Here is a 26656-nt window from a genome sequence, read left to right as displayed (position 1 = left end):
TTTTCTACAAAGTTTAGTAGAAATACTTAGGCATTGAGCAAGCACATATTTAAAATGTGAGAAAATGAGAAGATTCTTAATTAAGCAAGGACCTCTTTTAGAGTGGCTGAGTATCTCAAAATGAGAGATCAAATCTGTCCTCTCCTTACAGGGCAATCCATAATCATAACTAGCACCATCCTGTGTTTCGGTGAGAGATTACCATCACCAATGCGTATGGACGTAACTATATATATATATGTGTGTGTGTGTGTGTGTGTGTGTGTGCCAGGATGCCAGCTGGATGGAAGGACCGGTGGAAAAAACATCCAGAAGGCACTACCCTCCCCAGGATGCTAGAGGGCAGTCCTTCTGGGCAGCTGTAGCACCACAGATTCCCACAGGGCACGCATAAGGAGTTGGAGTTTGGCACAGCCCTGTTGGTTCTGTGGGGGCTGCCAAGGGGGGCTGTAGAACCCTACTTTGGGTTTCAATCACACCTGGGATTGATTCCACTTATCCCTGATGAGCCACCTGGAGTACTCCCAGGTGCAACATAAAAGGAGGCACCTTACTCCATTCGATGAGCCAGAGTCGGGAGGAAGAGGGACGATGCTTGACCGTGGAGGAGTAGAGGCGGAAAGGAGAGGAAAAGGAGACAGTAGGGACTGTGTATTTGGCGTGCTATTGTACTGTACCACTTTATGGAGCGAGGGAAAAAGCGCTTGCCCACTTGTAAATAAACGTGTGCTGTGCTGGAACTTGTGTCTCTGCCTGTCTGTATCAGGGTTGGGGCGGCTGGAGCACCCCTGGTTTCCACAATTGTGAGGAAAAGACAAGAGAAGCGTGAAAAGGTTTGGGGTTCCACTCTGTACACTTGAAATTAAGGTTGGCAAAAAAACAGCAACAAAGATGCAGAGTAGTCCTTTGGAACTGTCAGGATTAGGGATCTGCTGGGCTTTTATAAGGAGGAGGGAGGAAGAGGCGTGTCTTTGGAGGTTGCTGGAAGTGACATCAGAGGAGGAAGTGGAGTCTGTGGAGGAACCAGATGCGGTTTCCCTTCTGGGGATCTGTAGTGGAAGGAGAAAGAATATTAGTGCATTCAGTCAACCCCTGTTTTGGCATACAGCATTCCCTTTGACTGCCTCCCATTCGCACGTGTGTGACAATATATTGTGGCGAGCGGCTGGGGGCGTTACCCAGCCGGGACGCCTGGAAGGACCGGAAGAGGAACTACGCCTCCTCCGGACCATGAGAGCGCAGCCGCCCTGGTTGGTATGGGGACCACGGGAACAGAGCATGGAAGCTCAACCCTAAAGGGACTTGTGGTCACTGCCAGGGGGTGCCCAGATGCCTAGGAAGCCCTGGACATCAGCACTTCAGCCACACCAGGAAGTGCTGCCGCTCCAGGAACCGTGTACACCCGGAGTGCTTCTGGGTGCAAGGGCAGCACTTCCGCCACACCAGGAAGTGCTGCTGGATGCTCATCAGGAGGCACCTGGAGCATGTCCGGGTGGACTGAAAAGGGGCCGCCTCCCTCCATTCGTCGGCTGGAAGAGGACAGAGCTCGGAGGAGTGGAGTGGAGGCGGTGAAGAGAGGACAGGAGTGTGAGAGGCCTGGACTGAGGGTGTGTGGTGCAGGGGCACTGGGTTGTGTGCGATACACTTGTAAATAGAAATGTATAATAAACGTGTGTTGGTGATTGAACCATTGGTGTCTGTCTGTCTGTGTCGAGGCTGATTTCCATTATATATATATATATATATATATATATATATATATACAGTGCATCCGGAAAGTATTCACAGCGCATCACTTTTTCCACATTTTGTTATGTTACAACCTTATTCTAAAATGGATTAAATTCATTTTTTTCCTCAGAAGTCTACACACAACACCCCATAATGACAACGTGAAAAAAGTTTACTTGAGATTTTTGCATATTTATTAAAAATAAAAAAATTGAGAAAGCACATGTACATAAGTATTCACAGCCTTTGCCGTGAAGCTCCAAATTGAGCTCAGGTGCATCCTCTTTCCCCTGATTATCCTTGAGATGTTTATGCAGCTTCATTGGAGTCCACCTGTGGTAAATTCAGTTGACTGGACATGATTTGGAAAGGCACACACCTGTCTATATAAGGTCCCACAGTTGACAGTTCATGTCAGAGCACAAACCAAGCATGAAGTCAAAGGAATTGTCTGTAGACCTCCGAGACAGGATTGTCTCGAGGCACAAATCTGGGGAAGGTCACAGAAAAATTTCTGCTGCTTTGAAGGTCCCAATGAGCACAGTGGCCTCCATCATCCGTAAGTGGAAGAAGTTGGAAACCACCAGGACTCTTCCTAGAGCTGGCCGGCCATCTAAACTGAGTGATCGGGGGAGAAGGGCCTTAGTCAGGGAGGTGACCAAGAACCTGATGGTCACTCTGTCAGAGCTCCAGAGGTCCTCTGTGGAGAGAGGAGAACCTTCCAGAAGGACAACCATCTCTACAGCAATCCACCAATCAGGCCTGTATGGTAGAGTGGCCAGACGGAAGCCACTCCTTAGTAAAAGGCACATGGCAGCCCGCCTGGAGTTTGCCGAAAGGCACCTGAAGGACTCTCAGACCATGAGAAAGAAAATTCTCTGATCTGATGAGACAAAGATTGAACTCTTTGGTGTGAATGCCAGGCGTCACGTTTGGAGGAAACCAGGCACCATCCCTACAGTGAAGCATGATGGTGGCAGCATCATGCTGTGGGGATGTTTTTCAGCGGCAGGGACTGGGAGACTAGACAGGAAAAAGGGAAAGATGACTGCAGCAACGTACAGAGACATCCTGGATGAAAACCTGCTCCAGAGCGCTCTTGACCTCAGACTGGGGCGACGGTTCATCTTTCAGCAGGACAACGACCCTAAGCACACGGCCAAGATATCAAAGGAGTGGCTTCAGGACAACTCTGTGAATGTCCTTGAATGGCCCAGCCAGAGCCCAGACTTGAATCCGATTGAACATCTCTGGAGAGATCTTAAAATGGCTGTGCACCAACGCTTCCCATCCAACCTGATGGAGCTTGAGAGGTGCTGCAAAGAGGAATGGGCGCAACTGGCCAAGGACAGGTGTGCCAAGCTTGTGGCATCATATTCAAAAAGACTTGAGGCTGGAATTGCTGCCAAAGGTGCATCAACATAGTATTGAGCAAAGGCTGTGAATACTTATGTACATGGGATTTCTCAGTTTTTTTATTTTTAATAAATTTGCAAAAACCTCAAGTAAACTTTTTTCACGTTGTCATTATTGGGTGTTGTGTGTAGAATTCTGAGGAAAAAAATGAATTTAATCCATTTTGGAATAAGGCTGTAACATAACAAAATGTGGAAAAAGTGATGCGCTGTGAATACTTTCCGGATGCACTGTAGATATATATACCTGTATATGTACAGTATGTATTAATTTATTTATTATTATCTACATAAATTTTTTGTGTTATTTAATGAACTTCTGTAAAAAGCCAAATTTCCCCCTTAGAGCAAATAAAGTTTTACTTTATTATATAGTGCTATCTATCTATCTATCTATCTATCTATCTATCTATCTATCTATCTATCTATCTATCTATCTATCTATCTATCTATCTATCTATCTATCTATCTATCTATCTATCTATCTATCTATCTATCTATCTATCTATCTATACCCTGCTGACAGCAGCAACATACACTCATTGAGTACTTGCACACCTGCTTCTCCATGTGGTTATCTAATCAGCCAATCAAGTTCAAACACCAGAATGTGGAACACATGTGATCTCAGTGGTTATGACCATGGCTTGCATGTTGCTGCCAAAAAGGCTGGTGTGAGTATTTCTGTAATTGCTGACCACCTGGGGTTTTTCACTCACAACAGTCTCTGGAGTTTACTCAGAATGGTGTGAAAAACATAAAGACATCTGGTGAGTAACAGTTCTGTGAACGGAAATGCCTTGTTGATGGAAGAGGTCAGAGGAGAATGGACAGACTAGTTCAAGCTGACAGAAAGGCTACAGTAACTCAAATAAGCACTCAGAACAACTGAAGTGAGCAGGAATGTATCTCAGAATGTGCAATAATTCAAACCTTAAGGTGGATGGACTACAACAGTAGACAACCACATTGCGTTTCATTCCTGTCAGCCAGCTGAGGCTGCAGTGGTCACAGAGCCACCAAAATTGAATTGCTGAAGACTTGAAAAACATAGCCTGGTCTGATGAATCTCGATTGCTGCTGAGGTATAGTGATGGTAGAGTCAGAATTTAACAAGGGGAATGTTTTCCCGGCACACTTTGGGCCCCTTAATACCAATCAATCATTGCTTCATTGGCATGTTCTGCTTGAGTATTGCTGCTGGTCATGTGCATCTGTTCATGGTCACAATTTCCCATCTTCTAATGACTTCTTCCAGCAGGATAATCCACCATGTCACAAAGCTAAAGCTGTCTCAGACTGGTTTCATGAATATGACAATGAGTCCAGTGTTCTTCGTTGGTCCCCTCGGTCTCTGGATCTGAATTCAATAGGACACCTTTGGGACATGTCAGGATGAGAGATTCACAGAATGAATGTGCAGCTGGCAAATCTGCAGAAATTGTGTGATGCGATCACATCAATATGTATGGTTCCAGCATCCTGTGGAACCCATGCTGTGAAGAACTGAAGCTGTTTTGAGAGCAAAAGGAGGCCCTGCAAAGAATTAGCATAGTTGTCTTAAGAATTGGCCCAGTGAGTGTATAAATGTGTCTGTAGGTTCATTTTGGCTGATGGCAGAGTTTGGGGGAGACTGATGTTTTGTCAAGGCCAGGGTCTCATTGGCTTGGGATGTTTCACCAGATGTGCAATGTAGGTCCCATGCTTGTATATTGCAAGCCCATTAATCTAACAGATAGTAGGAATTAAAGTGGGACCCTGTGTCTAAGAAATAGCAGCATTACCCTCTGTGCCACATATAAACAAATAAAAATTGGGACACAAAAAAAAGAGCCGCTCTTAGGGAGTTTTGAAGACAACACATTTTAAGCCATGATCGCTGCAGCGAAAGGCACGTGCGTTTACCTTTCCTCACCAGCAGATGCCGCCCTGCTCGCCGACGCTCGCTTACTCTTTGCTCCGCCGTTCTCTCTCTCCTTCCCGGTTTTTGCACAGTCGTCGGTGTCCACTCAATGTAAACAGAGAGTATGGCCGAAGAAGAAGGCGGGGAGGAGCAGAATATCAACAACATGGGCAATCAGCTACAGCTTTTACCGGGTAAAATTAAAAGAAAAAGATTTACACACCATATTTCCTGACAGAGTAAAAGTCCGTGATGCTGTTTGCGTTCTTTTGCGGGGTAGAATGTTGTCGTCGCGTTCGTGTTGTTCGCTTTTACTTTTTTTAAGAAAGCTGCGCACCGTCTTGAAGGAGACGGGCCAAACCCTGCAGAATTAGCCGATCGTCAAGTGTCGCTAAAGTCGCAGGCTGAATGAAGTACGGCAGATATATCAGGGTCTGGAACGTGCTTAAGTTCCGCACAGTGAGGTTTAGTTTTAGTTTCTGTTATTGCGCGTCTCGTCTTCCTGTGAATGTTCGGGTGCCTCGTTACGTACTTGAAAAGGAAAAAAAAATTGCAATTTAAGTCGTTGGACGACAACTGCTATAGGTTCTGATGTAGGAGGTGCTGATGTGCTTCACCCACTGCAGAAGAAATAGTGACCGAAGCGGCTGCCATACCAAGTCAAATTTGACAGGTCACATACAGTGACACACACAGTACAATAGTGAAATGCTGAGTTGTTAATCTCCATGACTGTGCATTAGAAGAAGAATGCAAAAGGCAGTCAATGCACAATTCTATAAATATTAATAAAAAAGTTCAAGGACTGCAGTAGTAGGCTTTATCTTCCACCTTAATAAAAGGGTGTCTGTCTGTGTGCCCGCCCTGTTGTTTCTTTCATTCCAACAGATGGCACATCACAAAAATCTGTAGTAACAAAATGCATCCCATAGGAATCCAATTCCAAACGGCATATAACAGACATATGCATTGTATGGTGGACTGCAAACATTAATACAGAGGTCTATGTTGATTATTTAAATTTCATTCAGTATTAGGTGGGTAGCGCAGCTAGTAATAATATAAAGATAGTAGCTCTGTTACCCGACTTTGCCCAGGAAATTTCATAAGACAATGGGCCTCCGTTATAATACCATCACTTAATCGGGTGTATCAGGCAAGCGGTGTGGTGTGGTGTAGTGGTTAAGGCTTTGGACTGAAGCTGTGGGTTCAAATCCCAGTACTGACGCTGTGTGACCCTAAGCAAATCACTTCACCAGCCTGTGCTCCAATTGGAAAGATAAATGAAATGTAACCAATTGTATCATAAATGTTTTGAGCCGCCTTTACATTCCGTAAATGTATCAGAAGTATTATGTAGCTGATACTTTTCTATATGTAATATTTGCAGTTTTGTTTTTATTTACCACTATTTCATATTGTTGGTAAGCTGGGTGGTGTAGTGGTTAAGGATTTGGACTTCAAACCTTGAGGTTGTAGGTTCAAATCCCACTACTGACACCTGTGTGACCCAGGGCAAGTCACTTGACCTGCCTGTGCTCCAATTGGAAAGATAAAAGAATTGTAACCAGTTGTATCCTAAATAATGTAATCCATCTTGGATAAAGGCATCGGACAAATAAGTACATGTATCAGAAGTACTATGTAGGTTATACTTTTCTGTGTATAATATTTACAGTGTTTTTTTATTTATCTGCCACTGTGGATAAAGTTGTCAGCCAAATAAGTAATTGTAAATGTTTCAGAAGTACTAGGTAGGTAATACTTTTGTGTATATAATGTTTACAGTTTTCTTTTATCTGCCACTATTTAATATTGTTGGCAGGCAGAGTGGTGTAGTGGTTAAGGCTTTGGACTTCAAACCCAGAGGTTGTGGGTTCAGATCCTGCTACTGACAAGTCACTTCACCTGCCTGTGTTACAACTTGAAAAATAAAAACAATGTAACCAAGAGTACCTCGAGTGTTGGAATTCACCTTGGATAAGGCATCAGTCAAATAAAGCGTAATAATAATAATATTGTAAGGTCACTGGAGCTGCTCACTCTTGAACATGACATGTCATTTTTCTAGCCTGCTTACTCCAGACCAGAGTCATTGGTGCTGGAGCCTAACCCTGCTAGCACAGCGTAGGGCACAAGACAGGAACAGACCCTGAACAGGGTGCCAGTCCATCGCAGAGTGAACACACAATGGGACCACCAGTTTAGTGTTGCCAATGCACCTAAAATGCATGTCTTTGGGCAGTGGGAGGCAACCGAAGCACCCGGAGGAAACACAAATACAGAATTGCTCAGGAGTAAAAGGTTCTTGCATCAGATCAGTTCTGTTTTCTCAGTGAGTGATCTTGGTTTTTGCTGATGCTTATTGTAAAGCATAGTGTCTTCTTTTCATTTTGAACATTGTTAGCTTTTTGAACATTACTAGTGTCACTAATGATTGATTTTTAATCTGTTTCAACTTCATCTTTATGGACATATGTACTCAGTACAATGAAAATCTTACTCTGCGAGTCATCTAGCAATAGACACAAATACACAACAATAAACTAAAAACACTCAGGTGAAAAAGAAATGCAAAAACAAAAAATCTGTTATGCACATGTGAATGCAAAGCCCCATTTTCAGCAGCCATTGCTTCAGTGTCCTATGATTCAACTCCCTTTGCCGGTCTCTAATTATCAGGTTTAAATGCTAATTGGTTATTAGAGAAACCTTTGTAATTGCATTAGCACCACTGAAAACTGTTGTTCTGTTCACTTGGGTGGCAAGGTACTGGCATTCCTAAAGTTCAGTTCTACGTTCAAAACTGACCTACAGTAAATTAAACCACTTTCTTGAGAAGTGTGCCAGTCTGTTGTTTTTTTCTTTTTGTATAGTGATGGTTATTCCATGCGATAGAGTGCCAAGAAACTGAAGATTTCGTACAAAGGTGGTTTTTATACTGTCTTGAGAGCAGAGGGCCAACTGGATCAAACCAGGATAGAAATAGAAGGGACAAGACCCAGATGGGCATCTGCATAAGAAGATAGGAACATCAAAGTGTGTAGTTTGGGAAGCAAACGGCTTACAGGTCCTCAGTTGGCTTCTTCCTTAAATACAGCAATGGTGTCTGCAACAAAGAGAAGACGACTCTGGGATGCTGACCTAAGAGGCAGAGTTTCAAAGAAAAGGCCATATCTGAAGCTAGCAAATAAAAAAGAGAAGGTTAAAATGAGTAAATGAATGGACCGATGATGACTGGGTTAGTGTTTTGTGGTCCGCATCCTGGAATCATCTTTTCACTGTCACAGATGACACTGGTATATGGTGTGTGTTTAAGAGTGAAGCCAATTGAGGACCTGTAATGTTTAATGTTTATGTATTAAGTGCAGAATCATCTGCAAGTGGCAAGACCTGGTGTTATATTTATAGTTTGAGGTATCAAGAGTGAAGGGAAAAGGAGACACGGTCTTTGTGGTGCACCAGTGTTGCTCACATCCGTACCAGAGACACAATCCTTGAGGCTCACAGACTGCAGTCTGCCAGACAGATAGTCTACAATCCAGGACACCATAGGTTCATCCACTGGCATATATCTCTGAGATAACCCATTAACAGGGGTGGCTGGATGGTACTGAAGGCACTGGAGAAATCAGAAAACTTCATCCTTGCAGTGCTGCCACCTTTGCCCAGGTGAGCAGACAAATTAAATTGCATCTTCTTATCTGTGTCCAATATGTGCAGTCATCTTCTGCTCACCATACTAAATCTGCAACTTTAGTATGCATGACAGAGTCTGTAAGAACACTCTGAAACCTGCTTAATCCAGTTCATGGTGACGAGAGACCGGTGCCTGCCCTGGTAACATAGGGTACAAAGTAGTCCTGATTCAACAGAATCATCTGCACATGCCAACCTTTGCATAAATAAATCCACATAATGCACACATTTTGAAAGATAATTCAATGAAAGGTCTAAATAACTTTTGTATTTTAAAAATGTTTTTTATAGTCGGTTAACCGGCTCTGGCTAGCTTAGCTGTTAGCTAAACAAACATGCTCGATGGACTGAATGGTCTAGATTCGGTTGTCAGATTTCTTATGTGCTTAACCTTGTCGTCCTCTTGCTATTTGATGGCTTCTTTTCTTTGTTTTGCTGCTTTCACATATTCATACTGTCTATATGGCAAATCGGATCATTCTAATATGCGTGTGGATTTTCTTTCTGTATTTGTGTTTTGTGGGTTGATAAAAAAAAATACAGTGCTTTACTTTAAAATGGGGAAGTTAAACAAGTCACATAGATTTGTCCTCTGCAGTTTAATCGTACTGCCAGCAGGTGTCAGCCATTTCACATCTTGCATTTCTAGATTCATAACAGATAGATAGATAGATAGATAGATAGGCTTCTGTTCTGACTTTAAAATTATAAAATATGAGATAAGGTGAAACTTTGCAACAATTTTAATTCTTCTCTTCAAACTCCAGATTGAAATGGTTATAGGTAGGTGCTTGGAAGTGTTTTTGAGAACATTGGAGGATAAGTCAACACCTTGAACTCTTTGTCATGATCCTCCAAGTATTCCTGAATACTTTTTTGCAGTGTTGGTGGGTCACATTATCCTGTGGGATAAGACCAGACGGGCTAGCCACCTTCACTCCCCCACATGCATCAGTGAGACTTGGGTGCCCATGACCGCATCACCGGTTCTCCTTTCTTGTACCACTTTTGGTAGGTGCTAACCACTTCATATCAGGAAGCACCCACACAAGACCTTTCTTTTTGTGGATACCCAGTCGTCTAGCCACCACAATTTGGCCCTTTTCAAAGTTGCCCATACCCTTATGCTTGCCTATTTTTTCTGCTTCTTAAACATTACCTTCCATAAGTGACTGTTCTCTTTCTGCCTAATATATCGCAGCCCTTGACAGGTGCCATTGTAACGAGATAATTGATAGTTTTCACTTCACCTGTCAGTGCTTTTAATGTTGTGGCAGATCGGTGTATAGCAGGGGTGGACAACAGCGGTCCTGGAAGGCCACAGTGGCTGCAGGTTTTCGTTCCAACCCAATTGCTTAATTAGAAACCAATCTTTGCCAATCACAGACATTATTTCATTTTATGGCCTGATAGTCTGCAGTATTAGGGTCTTATTTTTCCTTTCCACGGATATCATCCAAATGATTTGAAACCTAAAATGGATCATTTTTCAGTCTGTCACATTTTTCTCTCAAATAATTTATTAAACCAAACAGTGCAGGATGAATCCACACAGGTGTAACTGCTGGCTCCTTTGTCATTTGCATCATATTGCTAATAAGGAGAATTAAAAACAGGGAATGCAACTGTTTAAGAGTGAAATAAGTAATTAAGGGTGGGGAACCTTAACAAGCGAGAACCACTAAAATGAAACATTGAAATACGACTTCTCATTAAGAAACTGGGTTGGAACAAAAAGCTGCAGCCCTCCAGGACTGACATTGCCTACCCCTGGTGTATAGGCTGAGCATACTGTCCCTTGATTTAAATTCAACAGTTTTTACAATATAACCCAGTTGCTTCCCTGCATTGCTTAGATCAGCGTTTCTCAACCTTTAAGTATTTGCGACCTGAGTTTTCATAACAGTTTTAATCGCGCCCCCCCTAGCGTTTTTTTTGAAACCCTAATAAAATTTATTCCTATATTTTTTTCTGCCGATACACCACTACAAGTTTAAAATTTTCCTACGAATAGCTAAATTACGTCACATATGGCAACATTTGCACCCCCTTTTTTGTTACTTCGGGCGCGCCCCACAGTTTGAGAACCGTTGGCTTAGATGATGAAAATGTTGTGTCAACATAAGCCTCTAAATCTGTTTCAGATACGAGGGGGCTCTGCCCCCTGCTCGCTTCGGTCGGCCACCCCCAGGTTTGGTTTACCAGATATACAATTTAAAGATATTGTTGCTTTCATGAGAATTGTCACATATGCATTATTTTCACTCTTACTTTAAAACTTTTGTAAAAACAATACTTGTCCTTTATTTCCGGCCCCCGGGCGTGGTTAAATCTCTTTCTCGCCGGACGTGTAACGCTGCTTGTGTTGGGGGGCGTGCTGCGTATTCTTCTTGTCGCGCTGCACGTTGATCACTTAAAAGCCTGTACAGCAGCTCTCCTTTTGTCACTTCGCGTCTCTGCTGCTCGCGTTTTGAGGGATGGGGGCTGAACGCACACTTAGGAGAAGCGGTTGGATCATCTACTGGCTTGGTGCTGCTGGCGAGCTGCGTGTTCTACTTGTCGCTTGTCATTGTTTTAAGAGCTGGGAGCACGTGAAGTGTGTCTGCCAAAAGCATTCCAACTACTGCTAGGTTAGATGTCCGTGAACTTGTTTTAAATGTTGTCTCACTGCCTTGTCTCGCGTGACGTTAGAGTGTCTCTTGCGGGACGTCAAATTGTCTTCCGAGAAGATCTCGTCTCCCTAGTCTCCCTCCCATGATTTTTTTTTTTATAATAGAGCGATTGCTTCTTGTAGGGCAGTGTCTACCATCAGGCTATTACAATTGACGTCCCTTTTGCCCCTGTGTTGCACTTTATTACATTAAAACTGCATTTTCCAAGTGTTTGCCAAATTCTGAAACTTGTCTGAGGTGTTTTTTTTTTTTAAATTGTTTTTGCTGCCTCCTCAGTCTATACCATTGTTCCAATTTTAGAATTGTCTGCAAAGTTTTCTAACTATATTGAAGTCTATAAGCCAGTGTTGTATTGATTCCTGTTGTTTAATAGCAGCTTTACCCTCCTAAAATCACACCAAGTCATTTTGCCGCTAATATATCGGTGGTGTCTTAAGGAACTTGGCCAGGAGCAAACAACTGAGATTGAGGCTCAGATCTGTAATATGCAGTCCAACACCTTCAGTGTCATGGAGACCATACTGTCCAGTCTGTGATTTGGTTTATGACAGCTGCCATTTTTCTACTTTTGCTAGTTAGTGGTGAATAAAGGAAAATGTGTATATGTGTGATATCAAATTAATGCACTTACATTTGGCAGTGGGCAGCACGGAGGTGCAGTGGTAGTGCTGCTGCCTCATAGTAAGGAGACCTGGGTTCGCTTCCCGGGTCCTCCCTGTGTGGAGTTTGCATGTTCTCCCCGTGTCTGTGTGGGTTTCCTCCAGGTGCTCCGGTTTCCCCCCACAGTCCAAAGACATGCAGGTTAGGTGCATTGGCGATCCTAAATTGTCTGGTGGGCTGGCGCCCTGCCCGGGTTTGTTCCTGCCTTGGGCCCTGTGCTGGCTAGGATTGGCTCCAGCAGACCCCCGTGACCGTGTGTTAGGATATAGCGGGTTGGACAATGATTGACTGACTGACATTTGGCAGTTGGATGGTTCAGTGGTTAGTGCTGCTGGCTCAAGGCTCCATCTTCCTGTAATAATAATAATAATAATACGTTTTATTTATATAGCACCTTTCCCATGCTCAAGGCACTTACAGAATATAAGAAAGAACGGCAGGGTATACAGTATATAGCATTGTACAAACCAGATAAATAAATAAAGAAGATTATGACAGTAAACACACACACACACATACAGATTACATGAGCAACCTGTATTCAACTCACTCCCTTAGATGTTGTTCTCACATTCTTTCTGTGTCCACGTCAGTTTTCATGACACATCCCATAGTACGTATGTTTTACATTAAATTGCAATTCTAAATTGGCCCTATGTGAGTGGGCCCTGAAGTGGCTTGTTGCCCCTTTCCTCAGTTCCGCCAGATGCTACCAGAATTGGCTCCAATCCCCTGTGACCCTGAACTGGATTAAGCGGTTTAGTTTTGTTTACCCAAGCCACATTTTGATATTCAGGAATGTTCACCGCATTGGCATTCTACTGCCAGGGTTAAAACACTGGAGGTAGATGAACGTAAAGGTGCTTAAGTGTGTTGAAAACTCTCCTGAAAAGAGAAAACAGTTTTGCCAAGTGATTAACTACAGGGGCCTACAGTGGAGGCTTGTCTTGTTTGCCCCTGCGTTATTGACTTTAAACCACTGAGCTCTAATTTGTGGTTTTGCCGTTTGTGCAAACGCTTAAAGCGAGGGTGTTTAACTGTGGTCATGGGTGGGTGGCAGGCTCTACGTTTTCCCTAAAAGCAATCAGTCATTAGGAGACTGTTTTTCTTTTTCTTTTTTTTTTCCTTTCCACTAAACTCCTGCCGTAATTGACTTCTTCTTCTTCTTCTTGACTACTTTCTGGTCTTCCCATGTGGTTCTAAATCAGCCCTGCAGTGATGTGTTTTGCTTTCCCGGAGATATTTGGAAATGAGCCTATGGCAGAATGTTTTATTTACAGAACTTTGTGTGTCCTGTCCTGTGTATACTTGTTAAGTAAGCTCTTTCTACCTAAATGGTTCCTTTTAAAGAGGAAATCATTGACTGACTTGTTTTTCTTACCTTTGATTATGAGCAACACCTCTGCTCATTTGTAGCAAATATCTGGTTTTTGTAACAGTTTATGGGTCTGTTTTAAACTAACAGCTTTTCATGTGGCCCAGCTGCCAGGATTTTGTCAGAAGCAGAAGTGGCTAAGGACAAAGAGACATAGTGGAGAGTGAGCCTTCTAAGTGCCAGTGTGGGCGAGTGGCAGGGCTCTGGGCTAGAAACTTGAAAAGTACCCTGGAAGCAACAGCCATACTTGAATAAAAGTAGAGTTAACCTTTCATTGGGCAAGAGTCCTGACTTCAGTTCAATCCCACAAGGCTTTAGTGTTTTGTTTAAGCCCGACAATGATTATTCCATGATATTTTAGCACAAATGCATTTGTTTTACATGTTTTGAGCCTACAACTGGATAACTGACATTTACATTACGCGAGATGAGTAATGTGATTTTTTCATTGACTTTGTTAACTCATTTGCCCATTGTACAGCATTGCATATGTATATGAAGCCACATGATACCAAATTCACGTCAGAAGAGGTCATCCACCTGAAGCTAAGCATGTTCAAGCCTGGCCAATACTTGGGTGGGAGACTAGCCAGGAAAAGCTCAGGAAGTTGCTGGAAGAGGTGTTGGTGTGGCCAGCAGGGGGTGCTTAGCAGGTGGTCTGAATGTGGACCGTAATGCCCCAGTGCTGTGATAATGGACACTGTGCTGTAAAAATGACTTTGTCCTTCAGATGTGAAGTAAAACCGAGGTCCTGACTCTTAAGTGGTCATTAAAGAACCCTAGGGATCCTTCGTAAAGAGTAGGGTATTTCCCGATGTTTTGACTTAATTGCCCACCATGGCCTGGTCATTCTAGCTCCCAAATCATCGGCTGTCTCTAATTGGCGCAAAAATGGCTGCCGTCATATCATCCAAGTGGGTGCTACACATTAATGGTGGATGAAGTGGCTCCCCACTCCCTATGAAAAGTACTTTGAGTAGCAAGAATAGCGCTATATAAATGTAAAGAATTATGATCGTTATTATTTGGTCACTATTGGGTTCTGTTATATTATAAATGTTTTTCTGTCCATTTTGCATGATAGCTTGAGATTCTAAATTTTTCTTGGCCATCAATACAAGCTACAGTTAGCTCCATAAATATTTGGACAGAGACCACTTTTTTCTAATTTTGGTTCTGTACATTACCACAATGAATTTTAAATGAAACAACTCGGATGCAGTTGAAGTGCAGACTTTCAGCTTTAATTCAGTGGGGTGAACAAAACGATTGCATAAAAATGTGAAGCAACTAAAGCATTTTTTTAACATAATCCCTTCATTTCAGGGACTCAAAAGTAATTGGACAATTGACTCAAAGGCTATTTCATGGGCAGGTGTGGGCAAGTTTGTCGTTATGTCATTATCAATTAAGCAGATAAAAGGCCTGGAGTTGATTTGAGGTTTGGTGCTTGCATGTGGAAGATTTTGCTGTGAACAGACAACATGCGGTCAAAGGAGCTCTCCATGCAGGTGAAAGAAGCCATCCTTAAGCTGAAAACAGAAAAAACCCATCCGAGAAATTGCTACAATATTACGAGTGGCAAAATCTACAGTTTGGTACATCCTGAGAAAGAAAGCAAGCACTGGTGAACTCAGCAATGCAAAAAGACCTGGACGTCCACAGAAGACAACAGTGGTGGATGATCGCAGAATCATTTACATGGTGAAGACAAGCCCCTTCACAACAGCCAACCAAGTGAACAACACTCTCAAGTCAACAAGTCAAATTATGTAAAAAAGTTCACCTCAGTGTGAGATTTACCACTTGATAAACACATTGAAAAACCCCCTCAATCCAAAAAGACTGATTGTTGCGCAGTGGCCCCCCTAAGCTGAAGTTTGACGAGTGTGTTATATTGTTTCTGTCAGTATGTAACGTGATGCGTGATGCAGTACAGTTCAAGCAGTGTTTTTCTCTATCCGTTTTATTTTGAAGTGAGACTCGTACAATACTCAAAAAATGGCTGTGGCGTTTAGTTTGGGATATCTTTCTTTAAGTGTTTTTTCTGTCCATGTCATCATAACATTTAATTTTTTTTTTTCTTTTATCATTGTGTATTTTTAGAAAATGATGAGGATGATGATGATGAGATGGAGTCTGAAGAAAATGATGCAGAAGACACTGAAAAACCAAACATAATTAACTTTGACACCAGTCTGCCAACATCACATGTAGTGAGTACTGCCTGCTTTTATTTACTGTAAACATCGTAGTTTACTTTAATTTTATTCCATCTGACTCACAAAAGTTACAAATACAACAATATTTCTTTAGCCATGACAACAAATGAACATTTTTTAAATATGTCACAGGAGGGTCACTCCTGTGAGTTTCAAACAGACGTGCATGTTTTCCTCGTTTGTACCAGCAATGTTTAGTGGTAACAATAACAAATATCATTTTGCTTGTAATTAAAAATTAGGTTTACATTTATACCTTAAGTATACAGAAAATGCTCCTTGTCCCCAAACAGTATTTCCAAATATTTTACTAAATCACATTTTTGTGTTGTTAAAGGTGTAAAATAGGCAGAGTTGATACTTTTAAATAAAGAAGCAGCATATGCACTTTTAAATCAAGAATCACCTTCCTTTTTGTAAACTAATGTTAGTTCCATTTGGGATTTGGCTAATATGGATACATTACCGCATTCTGAAATAGTTTCTAGTCTGTTCATGCACATACACACACACACTTATTGAATGAAGCAGTCTGCCACATATGCAGTTTAAGTTAAGAAATATAAAGGATCATAGCAGCTCATTCCATGAAGTATGTTATCCTAATCTTCTGTGTCTTCTTCAGACTTGACCGTAAATTTTCACAATACAATACTGTGCATCATGTTGTGTTCCATATTAATGGAAAATGCTATCCCTCTCTCTATTTTCAAATGATTGTCTAGTATCTGGGTTCTGACATGGAAGAATTTCATGGCCGAACAGTGCATGATGATGACAGCTGCCAGTTGATCCCCGTGCTGCCTCACTCCTCTCTGATGCTGATTCCTGGGCAGACGCTCCCATTGCAGTTGTTTCGACCACAGGAAGTCAGTATGATGAGAAATCTGATCCAGCATGACCGGACCTTTGCTGTTCTTGCTAACAGGTATGGGTGTTTTGTGCATTGCTGCTGTCTGTGTTCTGTTTTCTAAAGAGTTTTATGGGTGACTGCTTAGTTATGTTTAATACCATGCTATGGATTAGATAAAAGCTACTTGTATATGACAAATTGTTTTATAATAATTTGTAAGAAAGTGCTAGTGGAATGGTATCTACTCTCCTCATTTACTTTTTCTGTATGGAAACACTAACCCTCTACAGTATTGAGTTCTTGCTGAACAAAAATGGAATCTGGAGAGGGTAAAAAAGGATGAGAATTGAGGGGAAGCTTCAAAGATGAAAGGATAATTTCTTAAAATGGGCTACTGGGTACACGCCTGAATAGTAGTATAGAATTAAGTTAATAAGTTGGTAAGGAAAGAAAATAAAGAAAATAAATAAGGAAACATAAATGTAGAGATTTCTGCAGGAGCAGCTTAAGGTAAGCTCTGTCATTTTTAGGGTCACTGTAAACCGTGGTCATGTCGCTGCCAGCATGAATTTTGTAATGAAATTAAATATATATTAATTTTCAAGCAAACGGCAGTTTTGAAATGGTTTACCAGTTTCAGTATTTGTTTTGACACAGAGCATCCTTGTTTGTTCTGGGGGTTGTCTTAATTTTATGATGTTACTATGACCATAAGTAAAACAATAATTAAAAGCAAAATGGGAACTTTATTTGCAGCAGTACAAAGGATTAAATCATCATAATTACTCAAATAGTGCTACCCAGAGATCAACTACTACATTGGACTTCCAGGTTTCATTACAGAATAATAATAAACCATTTAGATTTTAAATGTATTTTTGTTTCGTTCATAGAATCTATACTAAATAAAGGATCTCCACAAAGATTTCACTGTAACTGATGCAGCTTCCCTCCAGACTTTTTTCATTGTGAGAGCTACACTACAGCTCGAGGTTTGGTTGTTAACCTTTTGGCTGATAGTTTTCCAAGTAGCCAATGGCAATACTGCAAAATTTAATCAAGCCAATTGTGGCTCAGAGAACTCTGTTTTCAACTCTAATGCAATCCAGCCTTGCGGTTTATGTCTTTGGTAATCTTTCACATTGTCTTTACTGTTACCTGGATGTTTGAGATGCCAAAACTCTGAATGTATATCACATGTTGAAAACAGTGTAGGTTTTATGGCTTCATAAATGAGAAGGAAATGGTGGATTTCCACTAGGAACACAGATCTTTCTCCCACAGGCTAAACACAGGCTGTTGGGATGATTGTCATATTTCATTTGTGTTTCAGCAAAAAAAAATAAAATAAATAAATTATTACATTCAGTTCAAATGAACTATTTGATGTTTACATTCATCCCTCTTCTTTATACATAATAACTCTGATTTTTTTATCTTTTATGGTATTCTGACCAAAATTGTCTTTATAATTAATGAAAATCTCTTGCTCATTCCTAGCACTGTTGATAGAAAAGTGACATTTTTTCCTTATAGTATAACAATATGCTATGAAATGTCATTAATATTCAATACATATAATTGTCATTGAATAAAAAAGTAACATTAATTACTAAGCCCGATTTTTTTTTTTTTTTTTTTTTTGTCATGGCTTTAGGCAGCATTTCTTTTTTTTCAGAAAAAGTCTTTTTTTTTTTTTTTTTTTTCAAAAAATATCAACAGCCTTTTTTATTGTTCAAATTCTGGAAAGCATATAACTAACAACTCTATGAACACTCAGTATTTTATTACTTTATAGTACAGTAGAGTCTCGCTTATCCAACATTCTGTATTATCCGACGTCCAACCACAAAAAAAAAAAACGCATCAATCAGCAACAAGAACTGCAAGTTGCGAGCGTGAGCGTAGTCTATTTTTTGTTGCTAAGTTCATTTTTTCAGTTAAATTTTTCTGTTGTTTTATTGCAAAACATGATTACAGTGAATTATGTGGCTGGCCCTCTCTGGCATGCGTGTCTCTCACGCACGTGCATGTGTGTCTCTCATGCGCGTGTGTGTGCGTTCGTTCGTTCGTTTGTCTCTTTCTCGCAGGTGCTTGTGTGTGCGTGCGTGCGTGCGTCTCTCTCGCATGTGTGTGTGCATGCGTCTCTCTCGCATGTGTGTCTCTGTCTTGTGTGTGTGCATGCGTGTCTCTCTTTCTCTCTCGCGCACGCGCGTGTGTTTGTGTGTGCGCGCGTGCGTGCATCTCTCTTGCGCGTGTGTGTGCGTGCGTGTGTCTCTCTTGCGCGCGCATGTGTGTGTGTCTCTCTCTCTCGCTCTTGCGCGTGCATGTGTCTGTGTCTCTCTCGCGCTCTAACGCTGCACAGGGAATGCACAGGGAGAGACTGAACACGTGCGGAAATCATTGGCGCGCACAAACTGAAAGGGAAACTGGCTTGTTCCTACACCGAGTGTGTGGTCGTGCACAGAGGCAAAAGTTTGGCGAACTTTTTGGTCATAACCCGATTTGTATGTGTTTAGAGATGTTCGTGAACTGAGGTTCCACTGTATTAGGCTTGTAATGTGTAAAATTATAACATAGTTTGACGTTTAATAGGCTTTTTCTTAACACCTCCCATTATCCGACATTTTCGCTTATCCGACATAAACGGGCCGGCAGAACGTCGGATAAGCGAAAATGTTGGATAATGGGAGGTGTTAAGAAAAAGCCTATTAAACGTCAAACTATGTTAGACTCTACTGTATATGATATCACTGAAGGCAATCCATTTCATGCAGTGCTAAGTCACGCTGCTTGCTATACGTATTGTACTGCTAATGCTGATTCTCAGCACCACACTCTCACTTTCTTCTGACAACTGACTATCCTCATCTGACAGTGCAGAATCCATACTATCAACAATATACAAAACATTTTCTGCAGAGGATTTCTTTTGAAAAGAGCAATCTCTGGTATTTGATGCTTTTGAAAATAAATGGTGTGCGATTCAACTTAATCGCATGGTTTAAATAAATAATGTGTTCTAGGCAACTTTTCTCGATTATCAGCCACAAAAGCACTGCCCCTCTTCCTCTCTCCTGTTGAGTTTTTCCCCAAACCATCCTCACTTCCAAGATCAATGACTCCCTTTATCAGCCCTGTTAGCCTTAAAGACCCAGGTTTTCCAGGTTGCTTATCTTCCCGTTGACTACTAGTATTGGCACTGTCACTCTCATCCAAGTCAGTACTGCCCTCTTTTGCTTAGAAAGGTAAGTTATTTCCTCTTGTCATTCCTTGACTAGTTCATGAATGAACTGCTTGCCCCCAGCTTTCCCAGGTAGTAATTGCCGACCGTGAGCTGTTACAGTGGCTTGGCATTCCACTTTGGCAGGTGCAGGAATGTCTGCTTGATAATGGGACAGGTCTGCTCCTCTGCCATTTTCTTTGTTTCTCTCTCTCTCTCTGTTCTCCCCATCCTTTGGTCAGAACACCCATATATCTGGTTTGGAAACACACACTTGTATGTAGTTATGTTTATGATATATTAGTGAATAGTTTCTTATTACTGAAATATGGGCCAAGTTGTTTCCTTATTTATTTTATTCTGCTTCCTTTTTTCTCTTCCAGTGACATGAATGACATGCAGGCAGAATTTGGCACAACTGCAGAGATATACGCTTTTCGAGAAGAACAAGAATTTGGTATTGAAACCGTAAAAGTAAAAGCAATTGGAAGACAACGATTTAAGGTCCACGAATTAAGATCGCAGAGTGATGGGTATGCAAAGTTATATTATAACACTGTCTGAATCTTTGGATCAAAAACTACAGTACTGTATGTCATCAATGGCTTGGGTGAATCTTGGGTCTCTGTGTTCTTGTTCTTTGTGGTACATATAGCTGGCTGTTTACATATAACACATGATGGGCTTTAGTGGCAAGGTGGCTGGTAAATTGTCAGTGAACACTTTTGCAGAGGGTCTCAGGGTTTTTCAGGAGATAGTAATTATGCAACCCAGCACTTTCACCTTAGTTTGAATCCTGCTGTGGTGCCTCATGTGTGAAATTTTAACATTCTCCATATATTCATTGGGATTCCCTTAGGTTATTTTTTATATGTATGTATGTATATATATATATGTATATATATATATGTATATATGTATATATATATATGTATATATATATGTATATATGTATATATATATATATATATATGTATCTATATATATATATATATATATATGTGTATATATATGTATATATATATATGTATATTAATCTGATAATCCATCCATCCATTTTCCAACCCGCTGAATCCAAACACAGGGTCACGGGGGTCTGCTGGAGCCAATCCCAGCCAACACAGGGCACAAGGCAGGAAACAATCCCAGGCAGGGTGCCAACCCACCGCAGGACACACACAAACACACCCACACACCAAGCACACACTAGGGCCAAGTTAGAATCGCCAATCCACCTAATCCGCATGTCTTTGGACTGTGGGAGGAAACCAGAGCGCCCGGAGGAAACCCACGCAGACACGGGGAGAACATGCAAACTCCACGCAGGGAGGACCCGGGAAGCGAACCCGGGTCCCCCGATCACCCAATTGCGAGGCAGCAGCGCTACCCACTGCGCCACCGTGCCGCCTAATCTGATAATTCATTCATTAAAAGTACTTTCAAGGAGGATTTTTGCCTGAGATGTTACCCTTTCACTCTATGATAATAAGGCTTTACAGATGAAAATAAATAATAATATTGTCGTCTTTAGTGATAGTTTTGCACTCTCCAGCTGAATATAAAAATAAGCTCTGTTTTAGCGTGCCCTAAATCAGGGGTCCCCAACCACCGGTCCGCGACCCACTACCGGGCCGCAGCCGTCTGACAGCCGGGCCGCGAGAGAATTGCCGGTAACGGAGACTCACTCCGACTTTTCAGAACGCTTGGCAGGCGGGGCTTTGCAGCAGCGCAGAGAGAGGAGAGAGACCGAGGTGAGAGAGCATTACAACAAAGTATTGTTACGGTCCCGACAGTTTCCCCATATGACACGAGTCTATAGAAATCGCGTTACTACGAAGTACATTCAGCAGATGCTTTCATTACAACGAAGTGACCTTGAAATGCCTGAATGAATCATCCACAGAGCAGTTAGATCTGTGGCCACAGCTCAGATGTGCACGTTTGCACAACGGTCCCCAAACAGAAACATTGTAAAAAAATTCTTTCTTCGAACTTTCCACGTACTGTTGTTTTTTTTTTTTTTGCTGTTTTTGTTTTCTGTGGTTTTCAGTGTTACCTTTTGCTTATTGCTTGTCAACATTTGAAAAACATCCATTGGAATTTAACTCATTGTCACCCTCCTATAGAAACGGCAGACACGAAAAAAACGATAACAGTGTTAATGTTTGTGATGTGCAATCTTTTGGAATGGCAAATGCAAAGCATATGTCTTTGTTATATGCAAAAAAAGAAGAAAAAGCTCAGGTTGCAAACGTATGCGAACTGCTTAATAACTTAATAATAAAAGAAATGTTATGTAAATTGTGTATAAAATTGCCCCCCCCACACCCCCCCCCGACCGGTCCGTGGAAAAAATTTGCATCTAATAAAGTGGTCCTTGCTGTCAAAAAGGTTGGGGACCACTGCCCTAAATCATTGTTCTCCAACTTGTACTAATAGTTTGCTTTTACTTTTTGTTTTTGTCATTTATGAAAATTGTTTTGCAGTCATTTGTTTATTCTGTATATTTATAGTATAATGTTAAAACTTTTTGCCTTAAAATATACTAAGTAACAGTAGTATCTTAATCTCCATGCGTTATATTTGATACCTGCAAAAAACCCTTCACTACCCTCTTTATATATATATATATATATATATATATATATATATACACACACAGGTTAAATCCCATTATAGCAAATACTGAAGTAATGACATTTTCAGAATAATGAATACTTTTTTTGGGTCAAATGTTCATAGAACATCATGTTAAACTAATCTCATTTTAAGGAAATGAAGAGTAAAAAAAAAAAAAGAAAAAAAGAAGTATAACAAACATTTTTTCAACCAAAAAATGGCCACTGAAGATAATAATGCAATGCAAAAAATACTTAAGGCCATTCCTACACTTCCTCATGCGGAGTCTCGGTATCACTGTCAACAGGTTGTCTCAAAGAGACAAAGACATTCTCTTGTAAAATTTCCGGTCTTAGGCTGGCTCGGCGAGAGTGTAGGCACATCGTACACAACACTTTTCAGAGTTTTCTTTGAGATGAATAAAAAAGTGAGAAACAGCGTCTGTTTACATTGAAAGAAAAATGAACAATTCTGGAAAAAGTTGATTCTGGAATGAAGAAAAATGACGTGGCGAAAGCATTTTGGAATCATGCCTTCATCTTCATCTAACATCTCGTTTTCATTCTGTATTCATACCTGTATTTCTATAAAAAAAAAAAAAAGCTTACGTCTAACGTCTCATTTTCAAATAAAGTAGTTCTTGCAGTTTAAGAGGCACTGTTTTTTTATACAAATACTAAGGGGCTCTGCCCACTGCTCGCTTCGCTCAGCCATCCCCGGGTTTGGTTTACCGGATATACAATTTAAAGAGATTGTTATTTTCATGGGAATTGTTACATATTGTATGCATTATTTTCACTTTTACTTTAAAACTTTAGTAAAAACAATATTTGGAATTAACTTTTCTTCAAGATCTCATTGAATTTTGATTCCGTGTTTGGACTTGCATCGTGAAAACACAACGTATAACTGCCTGTGAGTGAATATCATTTCTTTCTCTCTAATACATAAAATGACTTTCTCGATTGTTTGTCCATGCTCTTTTTTCGTTACTTTGTTGTTGACGTGTCATCTAGAACGTATAAAATTATTGTCCTGATAAAATTTATAAGAGCTGAGAGTGCAGGAAGTGTGTCTGACAAAAGCATTCACACGACTGAGGTTAGATGACCGTGGTCTTGTTGAAAATAGTTGTAAGTAGAGCGCGACTTGAAAGAATCTCATTTTAAAAGTCGTCTCACAGGACTAAATACCACGCCAACGTTTTTAGAATCTTTTAATTCTCGCTGGCAACACAAATTAGACGATCTACAAGTCTCCGACTTAAAGTTTAAATCCAAACAATATATTCGATCTCTTTTCGCTGTTCTGTTATTTCACAGAATAATAATTTCCATTTGTTTGCGCTAATGCGATCTTTACTCTCCTTTTTTTAAGACTTTCGAATTTTCGTACTTCCATTATCTCTAACCTGGTCTGCATGTGTATTGAGCCAACATTTTTATCTTTTAATTCTCGCAGATATGCCTCTTCATTGGGAAGAAACACTACTTTTTTTTTCTCTGATAGCAACATGAATTAGACGATCTACAAGTCTCCGACTTAAAGTTTAAATCCGAACAATATATTCGATCTCTTTTCGCTGTTCCGTTATTTCAGAGTAATAATTTCCATTTGTTTGCGCTAATGCGATCTTTCCTATCCTTTTTTTGAGACTTTGGAATTTTCGTACTTCCATTACCTCTAACCTGCTCTGCATGTGTACCGCGCCAACATTTTTGAATTCTTTACAACATTCTACTTTGTCATCTACTCTTTGTCCTTTATTTCTGGCCCCGGGCGTGGTCAAATCTCTTTCTTGCGGGACGTATAAATGTCTTTCCGAGAAAATCACGTCTCGTCTCCTTCCTTCCAAGATTTTTTTTTATAATAGAGAGATTGTCAAGCTTGAGTCACAGAGTTGCATGAGAGACAGGAAGAGGAGTCCAGGTTTTCAAGGAAAATATAGATACTTTATTACTGTATAGAGAAGGCAGGTACAGTATCAAGACTTCATTCAGAATAGGAGCTGTTAGGAGCCACAGCATGGATGACTGTCCTGCTTTAGCTTCCATCTTCAGATTAGAGGAGCACCAGCGGCTTGACATCACTGCTGTGGCAGACACAGTCCGGAGAAGAGAGATCAGGAGGGTGTGAGGAAGTGCAGTTCAAAGCCCAGTGTTAAATGTTAAACATTGTGTGACAAGCATGGTGCATGGTATCCCTGATTCCGCAGAGGAAAACCAGCTGCTTTGCCTTTGGTTTACTGTTTACCAGATGCAGCAGAGCAGCCAAGGAGCTGTCTTTGCACCGCTGCCATTCAACATGACTAATTGCCTATGGCCACACTCCCAGTATTATACATATTTTCCCTATGTTATTTATAATGAAATTTCTGTTATAACGAAATATTTTTAAAGTCCCATGAGTTTTGTTATAACAGGATTCCACCTGTATATTGTTTTAACTTAAAAAAAAATAATTTCAGCAATCATTCATTAATCACGATAGTTGCAACTTATATTTGTGACATGTTAATAGATCCTTCTTCCTTTGAAGAGTTTACAGAAATTTAAAGAAACAAATGAAAAGTTAAACTACAAAGTGTTATTTGAAAACATGTGTTTTTTGAAGGTTTTTCATTGAAAAGATCAACTTTGGTCATTGAAGTATTTGAAAGTATTAGAACACAATCATGAAATTTGCTGTGCTAACTTTCAGGACAGCTTAAATATTGCTTGTGTTTCTTTAATAGCTACATGTTATAACAACTTGGTGAGCTGCTGAACATCTGGTGTGAATGTGTAGACTGCTGATCCTTTCTTGTACTTTGAAGGAAGTGCACTTTTAAAACTACATTTAGAAGCCTCTTTGAATTCCAAAGGCATCTGGTTTTGTTTCTCTAGAGCTTTTCTATGAATACATGCATGTGTATCACAGTTCCGGTCATTGAGTAATTACTTTTGAAGCTGAAGTCATCTATACTTGAAGTAGCTGTGCCTTATATTTTGGGGCTAAAGCAGATAAGGGTATTGTTGTTGTTTTATGCTGAAGGATCGTATAATTAGGCTACTTAGTATGTCATGCATGTACAGATTTACTTCTTTTTTCCTCAGCATAGTGATTAACTTATGATAGTCCTGTTTACAATTTTTTATATTGCAACAAAAAAGTATATATCTGTGCTACCCCAAGCTAGATAAATGTGCACTATGAGCCTAAACTAAACACATTCTTCCTCTTAAAATACACAACACTAGTAAGGAATGATAAAATGCAGTAAACAAAGTATAAAGAAGCACATTTCAGTATAACATACCAAGCTTGCTTAAATACAGAGCTCTTCTCCCTTCTGTTCGAAATGAGCTGTGTTGTTAAAAAAGAACACTCATGTCTCTACCATGGGTGCCAGTTTGTCATTGACATTTTGTACATCAACAACATTTAATTATATAGCACATTTTCATTCAAATGATGTAGCTCAAAATGCTTAACACGATGAAGAAAGTGAAAAAAGACAAATAAATATTACATAGAATAAAAGTAAGGTCAGATGGCCAGGGAGGACAGAAGAAACTCCAGACAGCTGGAGAAAAAAATAAAAGCTGCAGGGGTTCCTAGGCTACAAGACCACTCAGCCCCCTCTAGGCATTCTACCTAACATAAATGCCCTCACAATCAGTCCTCATTGTATTCAGGGTTCACATGGAAGAACTTGACGATGACGGTCATGTGGACCTCTGGCCTTCAATCCATCAATGTAGGGACATCATGGTGCTTTGATCAGGCGGTGGTGGCATAGATTGCCACCACAGAAAACCAGAAAAAGAACAGAAGAGAAAGTAGGGGTTAGTACGGATAATGGAGCCACCAGGAATGATATTGATAATTAAATGCATATACAGAGTATCAGGATTAAACTAAAATGAAGCTATGAGATAGCCATGTTAAAATAATGAGTTTTTATCAGTTTTTTTAAGTGTTCCACCGTATTAGCCTGGCGAATTCCTATTGGCAAGCTACTCCAGATTTTAGGTGCATAACAGCAGAAAGCTGTTATTCATGGAGTTCAACAAAAATAATAATTCAGCACTTACTGCTTGAGTTTAGGATTTCATCATTGGCTTCAATAGATTCAGCAACAGAGGTCTGCAGTAATACTGTTATTCAAAAAAATGAAGCATTAAAATCTCAGATGTGTATCAGGAGCCTGGATATTCATATGTGACAGAACAGAAGTTTTGAATACTTATTGAGAGATATCAGATGCTGCTGGGGAGTTTTTACATGGAGTAACAGAATTAT

General features: G+C 40.6%; 1 protein-coding gene across 1 annotated transcript in view; it reads left to right on the top strand.

Moving 5' to 3' along the window:
• Positions 1–5116: 5116 nt before the first annotated feature.
• Positions 5117–26656, top strand: part of crbn (cereblon) — a 52877-nt gene continuing 31337 nt past the window's right edge. Inside the window, exons 1-4 of the mRNA XM_028825143.2 lie at positions 5117–5243; positions 15562–15671; positions 16403–16605; positions 20137–20286. Coding sequence (XP_028680976.1) covers positions 5174–5243; positions 15562–15671; positions 16403–16605; positions 20137–20286 — 533 coding nt within the window. The 5' untranslated portion in view covers positions 5117–5173. The remainder of the gene's footprint in view (positions 5244–15561; positions 15672–16402; positions 16606–20136; positions 20287–26656) is intronic.

This window comes from Erpetoichthys calabaricus, chromosome 18 (assembly GCF_900747795.2).
Source record: "Erpetoichthys calabaricus chromosome 18, fErpCal1.3, whole genome shotgun sequence".
In the NCBI taxonomy this organism is placed as follows: domain Eukaryota; kingdom Metazoa; phylum Chordata; class Cladistia; order Polypteriformes; family Polypteridae; genus Erpetoichthys; species Erpetoichthys calabaricus.
The sequence above is the reverse complement of the archived record's forward strand: the minus strand, read 5'-3'. Positions and strand labels throughout refer to the sequence as shown.